At 33.2% G+C, this 24,089-nt stretch overlaps 2 protein-coding genes across 2 annotated transcripts; both read right to left on the minus strand.

Annotated features, from left to right (window-relative positions):
- Positions 1 to 1,482: 1,482 nt before the first annotated feature.
- On the minus strand, positions 1,483 to 2,739 carry LOC131607710 (polygalacturonase inhibitor 2-like). Its single transcript, XM_058879680.1, has one exon. It carries the CDS (start codon positions 2,707 to 2,709, stop codon positions 1,675 to 1,677), a length of 1,035 nt encoding a protein of 344 aa, XP_058735663.1. The 5' UTR covers positions 2,710 to 2,739; the 3' UTR covers positions 1,483 to 1,674.
- Positions 2,740 to 10,337: 7,598 nt separating this feature from the next.
- LOC131607712 (polygalacturonase inhibitor 2-like) lies at positions 10,338 to 11,581 on the minus strand. Its single transcript, XM_058879681.1, has one exon. The coding sequence runs from the start codon at positions 11,549 to 11,551 to the stop codon at positions 10,517 to 10,519; it is 1,035 nt and encodes a 344-aa protein (XP_058735664.1). The 5' UTR covers positions 11,552 to 11,581; the 3' UTR covers positions 10,338 to 10,516.
- Positions 11,582 to 24,089: the final 12,508 nt, after the last annotated feature.

Raw genomic sequence — 24,089 nt, forward strand, 5'->3', positions numbered from 1 at the left:
TACAATAACTGTTAAAATTTCCTTAAAATAAATATGTGAAAATAATTACAGAGTTTGCTTGACAAAAAAATTTGTGTACTGTACGAGTTTAAAACTATCTACTCTCAAACATGATCTCACCACATGTTCACTAAAATGACTTGATAATAGCTACCAACACACGAGTTCAATTCCATATATATATATATATATATATATATATATATATATATATATATATATATATATATATATATATATATATATATATATATATATATATATATATATATATATATATATATATATATATATATATATATATATATATATATTACTTATTTTTATTACTTATAAAGTGCGATTTATTCTTCCCGTCAAAAAAAAAAAAGTGCGATTTATTCTTTAAACTAAGCTCATACGTATTCTATCAAATTAAATGCATAGCAAGTTTACATGATAATCAGAAAGAGAAAGTCTTATGGGAATAGGAAATACTTTTAGAAAAAGTAATTTCAAATTAAATGACATGTCTAATAATAATTAATGCAAAAGGATTGAATTGTAAATATAGAAATTATAGGACTAATATTAAAAAAAAAGGTGAGCACTCCAGTATCCTTGAGTTTAGTTGGGTATAGGGGCTTTGGCTAATATGCATAAGGATTTTCCTTATACACCATGCATAAGTCTACATAAGTTATTGTATCATGTTTTTAATCCAGTATTGAGTATTGAGTATTGAGTATTAAGTATTGAGTAATAACAATTGATGTCTAGAATTTGATCCAATGATCCAAGAGTCATAATAATCTATGCACGGTGCATAGATTTTTATCTATGCACGGTGCATAGATTTTAATCTATGTACGGTAACTGCACCCGGTATAGGTACCTTCTTCCAATCAAATGAAGATTTTTTTTTTTGTGTAAGCAAGATATATTGATAGGGAGAACTAAGGGTTCTCCAACCCGATTACACGAAAACGGATTAACCGCTCAAAAAAGAGAAAATTACATCCAATTAAGCTTTATGAAAGATAAAGAAAAAGATCTTTAATGAACTCATAAAAAGAATAATTGGAGAAAGTAATTTTCCCGCAAAAAGACCACTTCCAAACCATGGTCAAATGAAGATATTCAATGCCACATCATTTCTTAATATTATTTTATTATTGAAAAAATTAAAATTTTAAATTAATTAACACTAAAGTACGAGTACTCAACTAAAACTTAAGGGTACCAAAGAATTTTCCTATTAAAAATTACTCCTATAATTTTTAATGACAATAATTAATGAAGTACAGTTGGACCAATCAACTTTTAAGAATTCACCCATTTTTATTTAGGTGAATTCTTATTTACCCAACTCAAAAAGTTGGGTAAAGTTACCTTCTATGTAAAATGTCTTGGAAACAACAAACAATTGTACTATTTTATAATTAATTAAATGAGTTAAAAATAAATGTAAACTTGTGATTGGTTGAAGGTACACTACCCAACTTTTTGTGATGGGTAGAGAAGTTGTCCCCTTTTATTTATTGTAGATAGCTTACGAAGCTGACATATTCTAGAAGAGGTGCAATTTCAAACATCTAAGTTGCACGTCTCAATACATTTATTCTTAAGAATTGAAATTTAAACTTTCAACCATTTTTATTTAGGTTTATAACTCTGTGGGATCCATTATTTAATTCAAGTCTTGCATGCGGGAAGAGGAGAACCACACAAACACTTGTTATGAGCATAACAATATTCATCAAACCTTCTCAAGTTATCACCTTGTGGAATTTGACCACACAAATTATTGTAGCTCACGTTGAAATTATGCAGAAACTTCAGTCCCGTCAGTGCCTCCGGCAGTGTACCATAGATTTTATTGTTCCTCAAATCCAGAGAATTCAAGTTCGCTGACAACCCAACTTTCCCAATATCAAAAGCCAGCGAGTTCGTTGCCAGCACTATCTTCTGAGTGTTTTTGTTTGAACCAAACAACACCGAAGCATCACCCGCCAATGAGTTCCGTGACAAGTCCACAAATGAAAGGTTCAGTTTCGCAAGAGATGCTGGAATGTTGCCGGAGAGACTGTTTCTCGAAAGAGTTAGGACTGTAAATGTATCTGGAAACGAGCCGTAGGATTCTGGTATAGAGCCGGAGAGTTGGTTTCCGTCGAAGGTGATTCCACCGAGGTTAGGGAGAGAGGAGAGAGTGTCAGGGAGGGGACCGCTGAGTTTGTTGTAAGAGAAGTCGAGGGTTAAGAGGCTTTTGATCTGTGAGAGTGTGTTGGGTATCACGCCGGTGAGGTTGTTGTGGCTGAGGTAGAGGTACCGGAGTTTGGTAAGGCTGTAGATTGATGGTGGGATAGGACCGACGAGATTGGGGATGCGGGAGATAAAGAGGAAGGAGAGAAAAGGGAGGTTGGTGATGGAGGGTGGAAAAGAGACAGGTTGAGGTAGGTCGAGGTCGGAGAGAGTGAGGTCGTTAACGCGGTAGGTTTGTGTGTCGGTGTCGCATGAGACACCGGACCATGTGCCGTTACAGCAGTCGGTGGTTGGATCCCATGAAGAGAGTTTGGTTGGGTTGCCAAATTCTTTCTTGATTTGGAGAAGGGCTTTTTTGTCATCAGGGTTGCATCTTTCTGAGAGTGATGGAAGGAAGAGATTTGCGGTTAGGGTTAGAAGGAGAAGTAGTATGCATGAGGGAAAGTTCTGCATGGTTGAAGATATCATCTTGTTATGTTTCTTCCTTTCTGTTGCTTGTTGATGGGGTATATATATAGGTTTATATGTGTCATATGAAGATAAGATCTTGCATTATTAAATTAAATATAATAGTTTTTGTATTTTTAAGAGGCATGAATATTGTCTTTGTGACTGCTCGTTTGAAAGCATTTCATTTTATGGTCAAACATTGTTGGCTAGCTTGCATTTAATTTTATTGTCAAATATTGTTGCATGGCTAGCTTGCAATCAACTCATAATGTTACACACTAATAAATATCATGAGAAATCTATGAAATTGAAACACTTGTGTGCGGTATGATATTCGTTGTGGATACATGGACAAGGATAGCTTCAGGGAGATACGGGATATTGATATCCTCGGCGGCCAAAACATTAGCAGTCATGTATGCAGCCAAATAGTGGCCCTTGGACTGATTAATTAAAATGAATTGAAAATTATATTTTTTAAAAAGAAATCCATTACAATAATTATTTTTACATTTAAATATTATATTTTCAACAATTTATTTCACATTGTCTATTTAATTTACTCTTTAATAATTAATTATGTTGTAACTTTTATTTGCGTTCGTAAATTATTTTTGATATTTTAATTTTATATTTTGGATTATATGTGTTTTTTTTCTTTTAAATAGACTAATTATGATTTTAGTGTATCAAAATTTTATTAAAAATTTGGCCTCTCTAAATCTTTACTAATAATTTTAATTTTTATCTTTTTACCAAGTTTTATATTATATGTTTTAAAAATTTGGCCTCTCTAAATCTTTGCTTGCGGATGTTACTATTAATGCTAACGGTGATGATGTTTTTGTTTGGCCGTTTGATGTGTCAAAACGCTATACGGTTCGCTCGGGCTACGACTTGCTACAGCAACAGCATCTACATGGGGAGCTGGACATAGACATCAAGCAGGGGCTGGAGTACATTTGGGCTGCTAAGGTACCTTCTAAGCTCAAAATTTTCTGCTGGAGAGTAATTCTTGACAGGTTACCAACAAGGAATCAGCTGGTTCGACGGGGAATTATTGCAAACAACCAGGAGGCCCTATGTGTTTTCTGCGAGTTGTTTGTTGAAGATCCAGCCCACATTTTCATTTCCTGTCCGAAGCTGCGTTTTATGTGGGGTAATATTAGGATTTGGTTTGACATTGTTGCGCATGGGGCAGCAGAATACTGTGAACAAATTCTTGTGGGAGTTGCTGTTATGGAAGGGAAGTTCCAATGCAAAAGGGCTGCAACCATTTGGATGACTATTTGGTGGTGTATTTGGAAGGCAAAAAACAATATCATTTTTAACAATGTGGTTCTGGACTGTGATGAATTAGTCTTTTCAATTGGTTGGTACTCATGGTGGTGGTTTGCTATTGAAGCCAAAGATAGGATTAGAAGTAACTTTTATGAATTGAAAATTATATTTTTTAAAAAGAAATCTATTACAATAATTATTTTACATTCAAATATCATATTTTCCACAATTTATTTCACATTGTCTATTTAATTTACTCTTAAATAATTAATTATGTTGTAACTTTTGTTTGCGTTCCTAAATTATTTTTGATATTTTAATTTTATATTTTGGATTATATGTGTTTTTTTTTCTTTTAAATAGACTAATTATGATTTTAGTGTATCAAAATTTTATTAAAAATTTGGCCTCTCTAAATCTTTACTAATAATTTAAATTTTTATCTTTTTACCAAGTTTTATATTATATGTTTCAAATGTTAATATTAAAGATTAAATTGTAACATATAATATAAAATTTATGTTAATTATTTAATTTTAATTTCGTAAACAATTTATTTATTTAATTTTATTTATCCAATTTTTTTATTTATAATTTATAATTTTATATACAGTATTATAAATAATCTTATAATTTTAATTAATAAATTTTATGTTATATGTTCCAATTAAAATAATCTTTTAAACATTATATATTCCATTTTATAGTTTAATTATACATAAATTTAAAATTTTATATGTTCCAATGTAATTATTTTAATTTTATAATTGGAACATATATAATTAGAATTAAAATTATATAATTAAAATACATGTTATATTACATCTTTCAATTTAATTTAACAATTTAATCTCTAATTTTTAGAACATATAATATAAAATTTTGCTAAACGATAAAAACTAAAATTAGTAACAAAAATTTAGAGAGGTCGAATTTTTTAAATAAAGATACATACTAAAAATAAAAATCAATCTATTTAAAAGAACAATCAATATTTAATCCAAAATATAAATTAATAGCAAAAATTTCAAAAGGCTGAAATTTTTAAATAAAATTAGATGTACTAAAAATAAAAATTAGTCTATTTAAAAGAACAAAGTAATATTTAATTCAAAATATAAAATTAAAATATAAAAAATGTCTATAAATTGTGACTTGTAAGTAAAAGTTACGACATAATTAATTACTAAAGGGTAAAATAAAAACAATAGACAATGTAAAATAAATTATTGAGAATACAAAATTTGGATTTAAGAATAATTATTGTAATTATTTCCTTTTTAAAAATAGAATTTTAAATTCATTTCATATAATCAATCAAGGGTCACTATTTGGCTGCATACATGGCTGCAGTTGTATTTTCTGCTGAGGGTCTGTATTCATATTTGATCTTAACCCTTTCAAATATTTTTTTCAGTCAAATATGATCGGACCTTGCATCGCATGCCGAATGAGACATACTTGGATGTTGATGTGTTAATCTTGTAGTTTTATTCCGCTCTATCGCATCAGAAGCTCTCACAGTCGCATTAGAGAACTCATTCCCTCGTCACACATATTTATGTTCGAACTCAAATCATGGTGTTATATGTGGGTATCGAACTCATGATTTTCACAAAAGTCTACATCAGATTCATCTCGTTTGAATGTCGCGTTTCACCGGCAACGATCTCACACACTTTGCGATATCATAGTCACCTCCTGAGCACCTACTTTGATGTCATCAAAAAAACTCTTTGTTTACCCCGTTAGTGGAGGATTATTTTGTAAGGAAGAGTCGAACAAGAAACATTCAGTAGAGAGTTCCTCGAATCCTCGGACACTAAAAGGAAAATTGAAGAAAGAGAAGTTTATCCTAGGGTTTTAAGACAATGTGAAGTTTGAAGGGATCTCTAACACGAAGGTTCCGTTAGTGGTGACCGCTGGCATGGACCACTACACATTATCAAGTATCGTTACAGATAACAGAAGTTTTTGCAACATCATGTATGCTAGCTTATTTGTAAGATTGGGGTTGGGCACAAAAGTCCTCTTAGCATATGGAGGAAGGAGTCTTGAGGCGTTCAATGACTTCGTTACTCATACTTGTAGTACTAAAGAGTTGCCAGTTTCCATTGGAGAAGGAAGAAACAATAGGACAATGAAGGTGTGTTTCTTAGTGGTACGTTGTGAAAGTGTTTACAATTTCATCTTGGAAGAATTTTCCTTGTAGTGTTGGACACGGTAGCCTCCAGCGTTTGAAAAGGGGCACGGCGGGACATATATATTAGAGGGTGTGGGCCTAAACCCTTTGTCCGCTCCACACTAAAGTGCAGGAAAAACTGGCATGCCAAATGGGTTGACCCCGTTTTACCACCCTTATTGGTGATGACACATGTGCCTTCTTTATCAAGACACTGATATGCTTCTTTCGGGTTCGACGTATTGCTCTTTCCTAGACCCACATCTTTTTCCGATGCGGAAGCACCTCCGGTCAAATCAGAGGGATGAGTAGGCTTAATCTTGGCTAATGCCTTCTTCATTTTGATTATATCTTGGATGACACCCACGATATCAGTAAAACATAATGAAAAAACAATTAAGCCATATAATAAGACGACAGCGGAATACAATAATAAATTAACTCCAACTCCTTACCAAAAATCTCTCTTCTTTCTTGACTACTGACCGCCTCTACTAGCAATTGCACTTCAATATATCGTCACTTTTGTCAGGACACCGATACATCTGAAGGTTTGACCACCTCTCTCCCATAAAGCAACAAGGTCGACCTTCAAGCCTTCTTCTTTCAACGTCAACTCCTGTGGTGGAATCACATAATTTTTTGGAGTCTCTAAGAATGATTATAATTCAAATACTTGGGAAATTTGTCCTCACATATGGGAAACTTGATCCAGAGGGCAGGAAAGTAGCATTTAAGGAGAACAAACAAACTTGAGTATGCATCACGACTCTAAGGAATGACTAAAATATATCGGTATTTGAAATTCTCCAAGCTATAAAAAAAGTCAAAATTTGTCTTTGCTTGACAAAATGAAAGCACTACTTTCCCTCGCTCTTCTTGGGAAAAATGTGTTGCACGTGGAAGAAGTAAAATAATAACTTCAGAGTCAGAAGTCATCCCATGTCCTTGTAGTAGTATTGAAATACCATTATATATGGCCAAGTTACCAGATGCAATTGAGATGGGGAAATTTGAGATGATTCAGAACCCCCACTTTAAAGTTATTAAAGGGAAGTCTGAACCCCATCCAGGAAGCACTCGAGAAGAGGAAATGAACATCCATCAAAGGAGCTGCATAACCTCTTATTGGGATTCATATGAGAAACGGACCAATCATAAGATAGACCCACATCTCGTTAAGCATTTTCCAACCTACGCGCCTCTTTAAAGATGGTGGTCGTGCTCAATACCTCTCCTCCTACACAGGGATATTGATCAACATCGACGAGAAGTTAGAGATTTTGTTTGCTTCTCCATACCATCTCCTAATCATTGACAACACAAAAAATCACGACCATGAGTTCTAGAGTAGGCACGATATTCAAGATACCTCTTGATCTTGTCGTCACTGGGATCTTGATATGTACCGAAATGTCGTTATTTTGAGTATATAATTGTGGCACTTATCGATTCTATTATTATAGTTTTTGTAATAAAATCCCAACTTTTGTGTAAATATTTGTATACTTGAGTTTTCATTTGTTGTAGGATAAAATAATAGTGTAATTGGCTAATGATGTTCTCAATTCAGGGAATTCCATATAATATTGAACATGGGTTGGTTGACTGGAAAGAGTTGTGAGATGGCTCTCTTAGGATTGAGCAACACTCTGTTACTGACAAATTAAGCCAGTGCACATGGTGATAGGAGCTGAGTTGCTAGACAAGGAATTTGCAAATATTTTGCACGCGCTTCAAGTAGTTTAAGGAATTCTAAGTTACATTTTCTGTAATATTTAGAGATCAAGTGTTTCGTATTCAATATGTACATCAAAAGCTTATGAGAAGTGACCATGAGTTTTTTCTTCTTTCTCGCCATCTACAAAAATAGGCCTAGGAATGCAACTGGCTGGGATTGTAGTTTTCCCAATGCAGACAATCCCTTTCTCATCGTAAGCTTAATTTTTTTCTCGGATTGATAGAAGAGTAAATTCATTAAGATCAATGCAAAAAGTAGTAGATTTAATTACTAAAAGGCATAGATGCGCAGAACAATCTGGTCATCCATCCATATATTTGAGAATTCTTTAAATTTAATGTATGGACTATGGAACATGCTTTACATTCGGGATATTCATAATTCAATCACATTCAAATCATAAATTGAACAAACAGAAAAAACTTAATCTTTTCACTGGATTGGATTAGTTTTTGGCTCAAATGTTCAAAGATCTCTGCTATTTCTCTGATTTCTGTTTTCCGGTTGCAGGTTGTCCAATTTTTCTGTTGGAAAGGATATGCCTTGCAGACCAACATGTCAAATATAGATTACAAGGTCGTAAAACAGTCATATACGCAAAGAGAGAAAATCAATGGTCTTAATTCTGTAATCTGTACTTCTGAATGATGTTGATCTCGCATCTAGAATTTTCTGTTGAAGGCTTTCCAATTTGGAAGAAAATGGATCCATTTGCTCTAGTTAGACAGGAATTATGGCTGCTATTGCTGCTTGGGAAGATTATGTGTTGAAGTTAAACAAGAAAGTTCATTTTCAACTGTCTTACTGGAGAACACAAGAATCATTATATAATATACAATTGAATGTGTAGTATTTTTATCAACAAGCAACTACATTTTTGAAGGTTTGCTCCGATAAACATTATTTAAGTCAAGGCCCATTTGGGTGAGTTTTAGGATCATGCTGCTTCACGGGGAAAATGGGGAGTGCAACTCAAGGATTTTCCAAGATTTATCATAAATTTAGGGGTTATGCATTAAAGATGCTATAACAAATACTATAAAATACCACATGCCTTTGTTTCACTTCCACTGGACCGATAGTAAAGAAACTGGTTAGAAATTGTAAATTTTCATGTATAAACTTCAACAATAATAAGAATGTTTAAGTGTATTTTAAATTTATGATTTTAATTCTCTCACTCAATATTAGTTATATTTTCTTCCATAGGTGCATATTTTTAATCATCACAAAATAATATTAAGTGGTATGTTAGAATCATTTTCCTCTTTAAACTTATAGTTTTTCTTTTTCTTTTTCTTTTTCTTTCAATCTTTAGTTTTGTTTTTTAAATTTTTGGCTATATTTTTGTGTTTCTAATTTTGTTGTTTTCTAATTCTTAATCATGTTTTTTTAGGTGTATACTTTATAACCATTAGAGATTAATATTTAAGAATTTGAGTTGTAGAAGAGGATGGTTTAAAAGAAATATTTTCATTTTTAAATATATAAATTTTAATTACTTTTTTTGGATTAAAAAAATGTTGAAGAACTTGAATAGTATAGGATAGGAGTTTAAAAGATGAATTGAAGTATTTGCCCCCTCAACTCTCTAATTTATATAGTTTGATAATTAAATTTATTTATCTTCTACCATTTGTAAAATTTATGATTTATCTATTTTAATTTCACATTTATACTTATTTTTTACTTTAATTATTAATGATGTTATAAATAAATAAATAATATTTTGGTATTTATTATTTTTATTTAAATTTATTTTAAAAAGTTAAATAATATTATAAAAGATCAAAATAATTAACTTATATTTTAAATTACAAATGCAACTTATATCAAAACTATTTATATCAATATATTTTTAATTATTTTTTTAAAATTATAATATGATTTATCGTGTGTAATTTTTATATGAATAAATTATTATTAAATTAAATAATTTTATATGTTTTTGTGGTATTTTTTATTTAACAATGACATTTTATCTATTCAATAGTAATCTTACTATAAGTAAAAATTTTAAATTATAAGTGTTTATAAAATGGGGACAACTTCTCTACCCACCTCAAAAAGTTGGGTAGTGTACCTTCCACCAATCACATTGCATCATTTAGTTTTATCTTATTTAATTAATTATTAAATATTATATTTTTTGGTTGTTTACAAGATATTTTACATTGAAGGTAACTTTACCCAACTTTTTGAGTTGGGTAGATAAGAATTCACCTTATTATTTTATTTAGAAAATATTTAATCGTGTCTCGCACGGGTCCAATTACTAATCGCACGGGTCCAATTACTAGTATAAAAATGTTATCATTTAAGTCATCTATTAATAATTACTTTAAAAATGAACAAATTTCAAAAATTAAATATTAAATGTGACAGAGAGAATACTAGTTATGAAATTTTGTTCAAAGACGCTATCTAAAACATAATACAACATATCTTTTCAATACATTTTTATTTTATTGTAGATAGCTTACAGAAGCTTACATTCTAGAAGTGGTGCAATTTCAAACATCTAAGTTGCACGTCTCAATACATTTATTCTTAAGAATCGAAATTTAAACTTTCAACCATCTTTATTTATGTATATAGTTCTGTGAGATCCATTATTCAATTCAAGTCTTGCAAGCTGGAAGAGGAGAACCACACAAACACTTGTTATGAGCATAACAATACTCATCAAACCTTCTCAAGTTATCACCTTGTGGAATTTGACCACACAAATTATTGTAGCTCACGTTGAAATTATGCAGAAACTTCAGTCCCGTCAGTGCCTCCGGCAGTGTACCATAGATTTTATTGTTCCTCAAATCCAGAGAATTCAAGTTCGCTGACAACCCAACTTTCCCAATATCAAAAGCCAGCGAGTTCCTTGCCAGCACTATCTTCTGAGTGTTTTTGTTTGAACCAAACAACACCGAAGCATCACCCGCCAATGAGTTCCGTGACAAGTCCACGATTGAAAGGTTCAGTTTCGCAAGAGATGCTGGAATGTTGCCGGAGAGACTGTTTCTCGACAGAGTTAGCACTGTAAATGTATCTGGAAACGAGCCATAGGACTCCGGTATAGAGCCGGAGAGTTGGTTACCGTCGAAGGTGATTCCGATAAGGTTAGGGAGAGAGGAGAGAGTATCGGGGAGAGGACCGCTGAGTTTGTTGTAAGAGAAGTCCAGAGTTAAGAGGCTTTTGATTTGTGAGAGGGTGTTGGGTATCACGCCGGTGAGGTTGTTGTGGCTTAGGTAGAGGTACCGGAGTTTGGTAAGGCTGGAGATTGACGACGGGATAGTACCGACGAGGTTTGGTATGCGGGAGAGAGATAGGTAGAAGAGGAAAGGGAGATTTGTGATGGAGGGTGGAATGGAGACGGGTTGAGGGAGGTCGAGGTCGGAGAGATCGAGGTCGTTAACGCCGTAGGTTTGTGTGTCGGTGTCGCATGAGACACCGGACCATGTGCCGTTACAGCAGTCGGTGGTTGGATCCCATGAAGAGAGTTTGGTTGGGTTGCCAAATTCTTTCTTGATTTGGAGAAGGGCTTTTTTGTCATCTGGGTTGCATCTTTCTGAGAGTGATGGAAGGAAGAGATTTGCGGTTAGGGTTAGAAGGAGAAGTAGTATGCATGAGGGAAAGTTCTGCATGGTTGAAGATATCATCTTGTTATGTTTCTTCCTTTCTGTTGCTTGTTGATGGGGTATATATATAGGTTTATATGTGTCATATGAAGATAAGATCTTGCATTATTAAATTAAGTAATAGTTTTTGTATTTTTAAGAGGCATGAATATTGTCTTTGTGACTGCTCGTTTGAAAAGCATTTCATTTTATGGTCAAATATTGTTGGCTAGCTTGCATTTAACTTTATTGTCAAATATTGTTGCTCGGCTAGCTTGCAATCAACTCAATATGAGAAAGAGTTATGCTATGCTTACATCTATTTATGAAATTGAAACACTTTTGTGCGGTATGATATTCGTTTGGAAACATGGACAAGGATAGCTTCAGGGAGATACGGGATATTGATATCCTCGGCGGCCAAAACATTAGCAGTCATGTATGCAGCCAAACAGTGGTCCTTGGATTGATTAATTAAAATGAATTGAAAATTCTATTTTTAAAAAAGAAATCTATTACAATAATTTTTTTATATTTAAATATTATATTTTCAATAATTTATTTCACATTGTCTATTTAATTTACTCTTTAATAATTAATTATGTTGTAACTTTTATTTGCGTTCGTAAATTATTTTTGATATTTTAATTTTATATTTTGGATTATATGTGTTTTTGTTCTAGACTAATTTTGATTTTAGTGTATCAAAATTTTATTAAAAATTTGGCCTCTCTAAATCTTTACTAATGATTTTAATTTTTATCTTTTTACAAAGTTTTATATTATATGTTTCAAATGTTAAAATTAAAGATTAAATTGTAACATATAATATAAAATTTATGTTAATTATTTAATTTTAATTTCGTAAACTATTTATTTATTTAATTTTATTTATCCAATTTTCTAATTTTATAAATTTAAATAATATAAATTGGAAAATAAATTATTTGATTTTAAATTTATAATTTTATATACAGTATTATAAATAATATTATAATTTTAATTATTAAATTTTATATTATATGTTCCAATTAAAATAATCTTTTAAACATTATATATTCCATTTTATAATTTAATTATACATAATTTTAAAATTTTATATGTAATTATTTTAATTTTAAAATTGGAACATATATAATTAAAATTAAAATTATATAATTATAGAAAATTTATAAGTTTAGTTTTAAATCACGAATATATTATAAAATTAAATAATTAAAATAAATGTTATATTATATCTTTCAATTTAATTTAACAATTTAATCTCTAATTTTTAGAACATATAATATAAAATTTTGTTAAATGATAAAAACTAAAATTAGAAACAAAAATTTTGAGAGGTCAAATTTTTTAAATAAAGATACATACTAAAAATAAAAAATCAATCTATTTAAAAGAACAATCAATATTTAATCCAAAATATAAATTAATAGCAAAAATTTCAAAAGGCCAAAGTTTTTAAATAAATTAGATGTACTAAAAATAAAAATTAGTCTATTTAAAAGAAAAAAGTCATATTTAATTCAAAATATAAAATTAAAATATCAAAAATATATATATAAATTTTGACTTGTAAGTAAAAGTTACGACATAATTAATTAAGGGTAAAAGAAATAGACAATGTAAAATAAATTATTGAGAATATAAAATTTGGATTTAAGAATAATTATTGTAATTATTTCCTTTTTAAAAATAGAATTTTAAATCTATTTCAATTAATCAATCAAGGGTCACTATTTGGCTGCATAGCTATTGTATTGGCTGTTGAGGATCTGTATTCATAATTGATCTTAACCCTTCCAAATATTTTTTACAGTCAAATATGATCAGGCCTTGCATCGCATGCCGAATTAGACATACTTGGATGTTAATGTGTTAATCTTGTAGTTTCATTCCGCTCTATCGCATCAGAAGCTCTCACCGTTGCACTAGAGAACTCATTCCCTCGTCGCACATATTTATGTTCGACCTCAGATCATGGCGTTATATGTGGGTATCGAACTATTGATTTTCACAAACTTCTACATCAGATTCATCTTGTTTGAATGCCGCATTTCACCAGCAACAATCTCACACACTTTGCAATATCATAGTCACCTCTCGAGCACCTACCTTGATGTCATCAAAAAACCTCTTTGTTTCCCTATTAGTGGAGGATTGTTTGGTAAGGAAGATTCGAACAAGAAACATTCAGTAGAGATTTCCTCGTGTCCTCGGACACTATAAGGAAAATTGAAGAAGGAGAAGTTTATCCTAGGGTTTTGAGGCAATGTGAAGTTTGAAGGGATCTCTAACACGAAGATTCTGTTAGTGGTGACCGCTGCCATGGACCACCACACATTCTCAAGTATCCTTACATATAACAGAAGTTTTTGCAACATCATGTATGCCAGCTTATTTGTAAGATTGGGGTTGGGCACAGAAGTCCTCTAACCATATGGAGGAAGGAGTCTTGAGGCGTTCAATGACTTCGTTATTAATACTTGTAGTAATAGAGAGTTGCTAGTTTCCATTGGAGAAGGAAGAAACAATAGGACCGTGAAAGTGTGTTTCTTAGTGGTACGTTGTGAAAGTGTTTACAATTGCATCTTGGAAGAATTTTCCTTGCAGTGTTGGACATGGTAGCCTCCAACGTCTGAAAAGGGGCAGGGCGAGACATATATATTAGAGGGTGTGGGCCTAAACCCTTGGCCCGCTCCACACTAAAGTGCAGGAAAAACTAGCGTGCCAATTGGGTTGGGCCCGTCTTACCACCCTTATTGGTGATGACACTTGTGCCTTCTTTATCAAGACACTGATATGCTTCTTTCGGGTTTGACGTATTACCCTTTCCTAGACCCACATCCTTCGCCGGTGCAGAAGCATCTTCGATCAAATCAGAGGGATGAGTAGGCTTAATCTGGGCTAATGCCTTCTTCATTTTGATTATATTTGGATGACACCTATGATACCAGTAAAACATAATGAATAAACAGTTAAGCCATATACTAAGACGACAACGTAATAAAATAATAAATTAACTCCAACTCCTTACCAAAAATCGATCTCTCTTCTTCCTTGACTACTGGCCGCCTCTACTAGCAATTGCACTTCAATATATCGTCTCTTTTGTCAGGACACCGATACATCTGAAGGTTTGACCACTTCTCTCCCATAAAGCAACAAGGTCGACCTTCAAGCCTTCTTCTTTCGATGTCAACTCCTATGGTGGAATCACATAATTTTTTGGAATCTCTAAGAATGATTATAATTCCAATACTTGGGAAATTTGTCCTCACATATGGGAAACTTGATCCAGGGGGCAGGAGAGCCGCATTTAAGGAGACCAAACAAACTTGAGTATGCATCACGACTCTAAGGAATGACTAAAATATACCGATCTTTGAAGTTTTCCAAGTTATAAAAAAAGTCCAAATTTGTCTTTGCTTGACAAAATGAAAGCACTACTTTCCCTCGCTTTTCCTGGGAAAAAGTGTGTTGCACGTGGAACAAATGAAAAAATAACTTCAGAGTCAGAAGTTATCCCATGTCCTCGTAGTAGTAATGAAATACCATTATATATGGCTAGGTTACCAAATGCAGTTGAGATGGAGAAATTTGAGATGATTCAGAACCCCCACTTTAAAGTTGTTGAAGGGAAGTCTGAACCCCATCTAGGAAGCACTCGAGAAGAGGAAATGAACATCCATCAAAGTAGCTGCATAACCTCTTATTGGGCTTTATATGAGAAACAGACCAGTCATAAGATAGACCCATATTTCATTAAGTGTTTTCCAACCTATGCGCCTCATTAAAGATGGTGGTCGTGCTCAATACCTCTCCTCCCACACAGGGATATCGATCAACACCGACGAGAAGTTAGAGATTTTGTTTCCTTCTCCATACCATCTCCAAATCATTGACAACACAAAAAATCACTACCATGAGTTCTAGAGTGTGCACGATATTCAAGATACCTCTTTATCTCGTCTTCACTGGGATCTCAGTTGTTAATTTCTCTAAAAGACTTAAAATAATGCAAACCCTTAAGTCACTTTGGTAATCCTATGAGTTCACCACAGACACTTCGGGGAATGGTAAACCATGTCCAACCTCCCTAATGTAAAGTCTAAATGGGTTATCCTACATGGGATCCTCTAGATCTTTGTCTCCCTGAGGACTCGAGGATTCATTAATACCATAATAACTCCTTCTAGAATCTTAACTATCATTATTCAGTATAATGTTGGCAGATGGTGTAATCGTCAGAGGAACTGTGTCTAGTACCGTTGGGTGAATCACTATGGTTCCCGAAGAGGAATCACTTATTTCATCCTTGTTAGACAAGTCCACAAAATTCATGTTTAGGATTCTTGGGTTGGTCATGACTAAAGAGAGAATAAGAGCAAAAGCAGTGAGATAAACAGAGAATGAAATATTACCTTAGATAGGCTGTGAGGGAAGAAGCAAATAAAATGATAAGAAACCACTTAGAGTCTCAAGAACGATGAAGGAAACTAAAATAGAGGAAGGAGAGAGAGAGAGAGAGAGAGAGAGAGAGAGAGAGAGAGAGAGAGAGAGAGAGAGAGAGAGAGAGAGAGAGAGAGAGAGAGAGAGAGAGAGAGAGAGAGAGAGAGAGATGAACAGATCAAACAAGTGTAACTTGAATCCAAAGAAGAAAAAAAGTGTAACTTGAATCCAAACAAGTGAGGCATTTGAGCAAGAAGGTGAAAAAATCATTTGCAATAATGGGCTACCTTATATAAGAAGACGAGAGAGAGAGAGAGAGAGAGAGAGAGAGAGAGAGAGAGAGAGAGAGAGAGAGAGAGATGAACAGATCAAACAAGTGTAACTTGAATCCAAACAAGTGAGGCATTTGAGCAAGAAGGTGAAAAAATCATTCGCAATAATGGGCTACCTTATATAAGAAGACGAGAGAGAGAGAGAGAGAGAGAGAGAGAGAGAGAGAGAGAGAGAGAGAGAGAGAGAGAGAGAGAGAGAGAGAGAGAGAGAGAGAGAGAGAGAGAAATCTACGACCCCTAATGAAGAAAGTCTTAAAAGATGAGCTCAACCATGGAAAATCAACCTCGATATCACAACGACACTCAAATGCACTCAAACACTCTAAGTATTATCACCACTCCCTACCCTAGGGACTTGAAGCCACATGTAGGAATTACGGTACGAAATGTTTTAATGATGAGTCTGTCATTTTCTCAAGACTACCTAATCTCACTCACCATACAGGTAGACTACCTAATCTAACTCACCAGACTTTTTCACTTCCACCGTTGTAGTGCAAGGATTCTCTTGTGGAGCACAAGGTGATCAAATAGAGAGTGGCCCAAGAACCTCAATTCCCGTGTTTCCAAACAACTGCGAGAACTTGGGGACAATTGTTCTGGGTCGGACAGAGGCCCGAAGCGGCAAATTCAATCACAAATGCTCAGTCCAAAACTTTTTCAAGAAAGACAAATGGACAGAGAGAACTTCATTGAGACGAAGGCAATTACTTACAATCAAAGGACTCAGATAAACCTCTCCACACGTTGAATACAAGTATTATCTAATTCTCACCCTAAAATTATATCTACGAAATTTCACAGACTTGAATGTTAGAGTGCTAAATTTGCAGGTCCTCCCCATTCTGTCGCATTAGAAGCTCTCACTCCTCTTGCACCATTCATTCTCTCATTATGCACATTTCTTGTTACAATTAGAAGATTTCTCTAGAGAATTCACGTTATTTTACACATTAGTAAATATAAAAATTTTATGATCTCTTAAATTTTGTTTAGTAAAAAAAAACATTACATCAATTAATTAATAGTCGTTGTTTCGCTGAATAATGGTCTTTGTTCGCCTAAATATTAATGTTAATGTCATTGCTTTCATCATAATAGATAGAGATAGTATTTAATGGTTAGAGAAGTCATATTATAAAACTCTATCTTCTTTTTTGAAACTTCTCTCCGCACCATGTTTTCAAGATTTAAGATCAAAGCACCGTGATCCTTTTTATGCATATCCTTTTCCACTTTCTCAGTAATTAAGAGGCATGAATAATAGTCTTAGTGACAACTCATTTGAAAATATTTCATTTTATTGTCAAATATTATGTCTAATATTGCATGCTAGCTTACCGTCAACACACTATGGTTTTTGACATAATATCGCCATGTTATATATATAATGTATCAGTAAATAAAGTAGAAAATTTCTTCACCCACCTCCTAACCTTCCTGCCCACCCCTGGTGAATTTAACACAATACCCCTTGTTTCGGAAGTTCATTTCCGAAACTGTACTTTTTTTCTTAAAAAATGTGTTTTTGGAAATGTATCTCCGAAAACGTGTTTTTTTTAATATAAAATATTGATTTCGGAGATGCATCTCCGAAATAAAGTTACTTTTCAGAAAATGTGGTGTTTCGGAAGTTCATCTCCGAACGCACCCCCCTTGGAGAATTCGGAAATGAACCTCCGAAAATATGTCTGGACAGAATAAAATGAAAAACAACAACAATTCGTTTTATTTAATCGGGTGAAGATTACAACAATAATATTACATAAAATTAAAGTTACATATTGTTGAACACGGGTAGGTGGGGATGGGAGAGTGGTGGGGAGAAAAAAAGGCTTCCAAATTTCAAAAGGTTTTTTTATTCTTTTAATAAAAATACGTACTACTGTAAGTAACAAATGACGGAGGAGGTGTAACCGGGGCCGGAACATATGACGGAGGAGGTGGATGTCCGGAGGAAGAAGAACCGGAGGTACGTCCACCGCGAGACAAAGGAGCCAATCAATGTAAGCTATAGTTTATCATTATCATCAGGGGACGTCATTACAAAAAATTGAGAAAAAAATCTTATTATTTTTAATCTTGATTTTTTAGAAATGTGTTAGTTACCAATTTGTGTAAATATCTTAGGTAATTTTTGGTAACTCTCAAGTCTTTTTGTGGTTAATAGTAGTATTTTATTGTCATTTGGTATATATTTATTCTTATATTTATATTATTGTTGAATAGTTTTTATCTTTGCAATCTATGTTGGATTTTGTAGTTTTTATAGATAATTGGAAGCTTGGACCATGGAAAAAGCACTTTGAAGATGTTCCAAGACCAAAGCCAAGGATTGCTGAAAAGAGGTAGCGCGCTAAGCGAGGTTGAGCCCGCTAAGCGCGCTTTTGAAGAAAAGAAGGAAGTTCTGGCAGAGAGTTCCGCGCTAAGCGAGGTCTGGATCCCGCTTAGCGCGGTTGGGCGGTTTAAGCAATTAATGATAGCGCGCTTAGCGGGCTGCACCGCGCTAAGCGCGGTCTGCGAAACTTTGTTTATTTGTTTATGGGCCAGATCACTTTTGAAGGGTGTGGAGATATTTTAAGAGAGAACCAAGAGCAATATACACTGTAGCAAACATAGAATTGAAGATTGAAAGCCTTGATCGTCGATTAATCGCCTTTGATGCTTGTTGATCTTCATCCTTTCCTTCTTGTGCAAGCTACCATTCTCATGGATAGCTAAATCCCTTTTGTATCAAGATAAGATGTAATCTTCCTAGCCTTTTGTATGTTTTTCTTGTGAATATATGTGTATGAACAAGTGATGATCAATATAGATGGTTTAGTTTGTTTATTAAAGCTTTTTCTTTGGTATAAATGTTTGAGACATCAATGTTTGTATCTAGACCTAACTCATCATCTTTCAAACTATAAGTTGCAGACATGGATTTAGAGTTTGATGTTTACTAAGTATCGGTTCTTAAAACGTTATTTGTATTGTTTAAACGGTGGAGAAATCGTCGGTTAAACAATACCGTAAATCTAGCTACATCGTTGCGGACACGGACGAGATAGGTGTCGATACGTAATTATATTGATCGTTAGCAAGTTCATAAGCATATATTTATAAGGAAACATACAAACTTAGGTCGATGAAATCGAATCTTGATGCATTTTCTTTAACTTAGAACTTTCATTAATTTACTCTTTGCTACTAAAAGAATTGAATGATCTTTTGCAAACCTAAAACTAAAGTAACATTAACTCAAGACAAAATAGGCTATAGAACGGCGGTGATATCGCAATAATCCCTGTGGATACGATAATAACGAAAAGTACACCACAATACTCTTTCAACAAAATGACGTCCCCAGATGATAATGATAAACTATAGCTTACATTGATTGACTCCTTTGTCTCGCGGTGGACGTACCTCCGGTTCTTCTTCCTCCGAACATCCACCTCCTCCGTCATATGTTCCGACCCCGGTTACCACTTCCAAAAACTAACATGATAAATCCAATACAAAAACACTGTGCGATACAATCCGAAATCAGAACAAAACAAAACACGTCAAACAAAACAAAAACATGTTATTCTGCCCGACGAGCGTTACAAAATACACATCAAACAAAATAAAAACACGTTATTCTTCCCGACGAGCGAACTCCTCCGAATGAAGATAATTATACCAATCCTCATCCCACTCAGTATCAGAACCATCAGCGTTGATCACGCCTGAAGGCTGAGCCTGCACGTCCGAGCCATGGACCCCCAGGGGACGAGAAGCAGAACCAGTCAAAAGCTTCTTCTTCTCCTTCACCTCCTTCACCTCCTTCACCTCTTTCACCTCCTTCTTTGAAGAACCCTTTCTTCCCTTAGCGCCCTATTTAGAAGACGCAGTCCTGCGTGCTGGTTGGTTGCCTGACATGTTCCTGTAAACAATTGAAAACGATTAATATGCATAGACAAAATAAAAAACAAAAAAATTTGAACTTCTGATACATTTCGGAAGTTCATTTCCGAAAACTAGGATGGAGGTGTTTTCGGAAATGAACTTCCGAAACACCCCTGCGATGGAGTTTTCTGCAACTTCCATGAAAGACCCCTAAACCAAACTTCAAACCAAATCAAAATGCTTCTAAACAACCTAAATACTACTAACAACCTAACCATATATCATTTATGCAATTAAAACCCTAAATAACATGCATTTCAATAATAGATCTAAAAATTTCAAAACTTACAAAGTGTTAGGATTGAGGGCTTTTGAATGTTGTTTAGCAGTGTGATTGGAGCCTTGATGCAGCTTTGGAATTCTGTTTGCACAAATTTTCGCCTTTGCCACTTTTTGTTTTGATTTAGGGTAAATGATTGGGGGAGGGGGAGTGTTTTGATAAATCTGCAGAAATCGCAGTATTTCGGAAGTGCACTTCCGAAGTATGTAAATTTTTTCAAAAAAAGACGCTTTCGGAAATGAACTTCCGAAACAGGGGTATTTTGGAATTTTCGCTGGAGGTGACCCCCATAGGGAGGTGGCCAAAGAAATTTTCATAAAGTATCACTATGTTATATCGCCATGATATATATATATATATATATATATATATATATATATATATATATATATATATATATATATATATATATATATATATATATATATATATATATATATATATATATATATATCGCCATGTTATAAAATGTATGAGTAAATAACTAGAACGTTAGGTTCACAATAAAATATCCCTATTAAAGGTTTAAAAAATAACAAATAATGTTAAGATACATTAAGGAATAAACTAAATACATGATTATACTGTATCTATATTTGAGAAAACCATAACTTTCACTCGAAAACGAATAATGTTAAAAAAATAAAGTATCACGAGTACGGTACGTGTACGCGGTACGAGAGTGAAAAAAACACACACACACACTTTAAAATACATTTTCAAATTGTTTTTATCAAAGAAAATATTTTCAAAAAGATCATGAAATTGTGCCAGATGAATTGGAAACTGTCAATATAGTGACGGATAAAATTTTGACATATCTAATCGATTAGCACATTTTTTCTAATCGATTAGCTAAGATCAAAATTGAGTCTCAAGCGATTAGGACAACCACTACAAGAAAACATTTCCCTAGCCACGTTAACGCCTTAATGATGTGCAACGACTAGATATTTTTTCCTTCTTTTTTGAACTTACAATCGATTATATTTAAAACCTCTAATCGACTGTAAACATGTGTCAATCGATTAAATTGTCATAAGATGCATTTATTTGAATTTTTTTTTTGAGTCAACCTCTAGCCTATAAATTAAGCTTCATTTCCCCCATTTCATTTTATCTAAAATCATATTTTAACACAACTGACTCTCTCCCTATCTCTCTATAAACTTTTTTTTACTTTCTCTCACTAAATACTTTAGTCTTAGTGCCTTTGTGAGAAAAGTCATTTTGTGAATGAGAATAAAGTGTAATTCTGGATTGGTAGAATTGTAAAATTCACCAAGAGTTTTTTTTATACCTTGGTTGAATATTGTCCAATTAAAAATTATTTGTTTGGGATAGAAGCTAAACACGTAAAAGCTTTGATTTCGGGATTGTGCAATCAAGCCCGTGTTTAGATTCAAGATTAACCTGTGGTAAAATCTCTTTAGGTTCTTGGTCAGTTCGTGGTAAAACCAATATTAGGTTAAAGCTTAGCCCGTGGTAAGTTTGGATAAGGTTGGGGATTAGCTCGGTATTAAAATCTCACAAGTTATTGGTTAGCCCGTGTAAGACAAAGGTTTGAAGTTCATGAGATCAAACCGTGATAAAAGCTTGCAACGTTTACGAACTTGAAGACTAACTGCTCCAAGATTCTTGTTTGTGGAGAGAATATTAACCACTTCAATCTACCGTATGGAAAGGAGACTAACTGCTTCGATATGCTATTTGGAATAGAAGACTCAAACGACCATATTCTGAAGTCTTTTGTTGTTTGGTTGGAGGTCAACCATATTTCCTTGTATAAGGGGGTTAGTATGTACAACCTATTAAAAGCTCTCAAGACCAGTTCTTGCAGAGAGGAGTAAGTCATTTTATCTTTGACTGAACCTCTATAACTCTCGGTATCTTCTCTTTCCCTTAACACATTACTTTTCCGCCATTTCTTTTCTACAAAGTTATTTTTCCGCTGCTAATTATTTAAAATATTTTAAACTTTGATTTTACTTTGCAAAGTTTTTCAAAATCACTTTTTTCTGGGCCACACAATTCATTACCTCTTGTGTGTGAAGTCTCAAGTCTAACAAGTGACATCAGAGCCTAACTCTTATTTAAGGTTAATCGTCTAATGAGGAAGATGACTTAGGATAATAAATCTTTTCTAAATACACCACCTCTTTTTAATGATAGTCGATTTGATATTTGACAAGTTAGAATTATAATTTTTCTTTAAAGCATAAATCATGAGTTGTGGAAAACAATAGTCAATGGTCTGTTTATCCCTACTCGTCAAGTAATGATGAAGTAGTAGAAAAACCCAATTCCCTTTGGGTCGAAGAGGAAAAGAGAAAGTTTGAGATAAATTTTAAAACTAAGAGCCATATAACAACGTCTCTAGATGATAGCAAATTTTACCATATTCATCATTGCAATACCGCCATAGAAATATGAGATACTCTTGAAATAATATATGGAGTTTCTCCAAGTATTGAACAAGAGAAGATGAACACGCAAGGCAAAGAAGATGAAGATACTAATCATGGATGTTTTTCTAAATTTAAAAATATTGGAAATTTTGTTAGAAATTGTATTATCAACAAATATCTAAGAATTAATAATTGAAAATTTAATCCAATTCTTAAATCAAAAGATAAGAGCCTTCGTGAATTTCAGGAAAAATCAAGAAAGAAGGAAATTATAGAAAAGTTGAAAAATCTAATTCAATTACTTAAAGATGAAGGAATCTAATATGAAGAATCATCATCCTCAGCGTACTCCTATCATACAACTCCTACGCAATCCTTCGAAAGAACTTACTCAGTAGTTAAATGATCCTCGAAAGATTCATCATCCAATGAAGGACCATCTTATTCAAGGAATAACAAAGAAGATGAAGAAGTTTCTTTAACACTCAAAAGAAGAAGAGTAGAAGAGAATTTAACCTCGGGGAGAAATATGAAGGAATCCTCTTCTAACGAAGAAGGTGAAATTTGCTTAAAAGCATCCTACGATGGAGATATTATTCCAGGTATCAAACCATCTTATGCTCAACTATTTTGAATGAGTGGTCAATTAGAGGAAGAAAATGCTAAATTGGGAGAGTGTACCCTATGTATTAAGGAATCCTTAAGATATCTTAAGGAAATCAATAATTCTTTCTAAATAGAGATAATTAAGCTTAGAACTTCAAAAGAAGAATGTAAGTAGTGTGAGTCTCTTATAAACAAAGTAATTGATTTACTTGAAACCCTAAGAAAATTTACCCAAGGGAAAAAGAAGTTTGACCAAATTTTATCTAGTCAAAGATCCTCCATAAATGAAAACAATAAAAAATAACATGTTAAAAATTGTTGAGTAAAATCAAGAAAAATCAAGCACCTTAATTCACCCCCTCTTAGGTTGCATCTCATAGTTATATATATATTGCTTTAGCAAGCAACTAACACAAAAATTTAAGCAACTAGATCTCCAAGTGTATCTGCTTCAATGCTAAAAAAATTAAGCAACAAAACTAATACCTTCGTGTAGGAACTAAGCAACATGCATTTGAGATGCCTTAAGACATGCACTTTTGGTGTATTAAGAGAAGAAAAGGTTGTTG

Source organism: Vicia villosa, linkage group LG5, assembly GCF_029867415.1.
Source record: "Vicia villosa cultivar HV-30 ecotype Madison, WI linkage group LG5, Vvil1.0, whole genome shotgun sequence".
Taxonomy (NCBI): domain Eukaryota; kingdom Viridiplantae; phylum Streptophyta; class Magnoliopsida; order Fabales; family Fabaceae; genus Vicia; species Vicia villosa.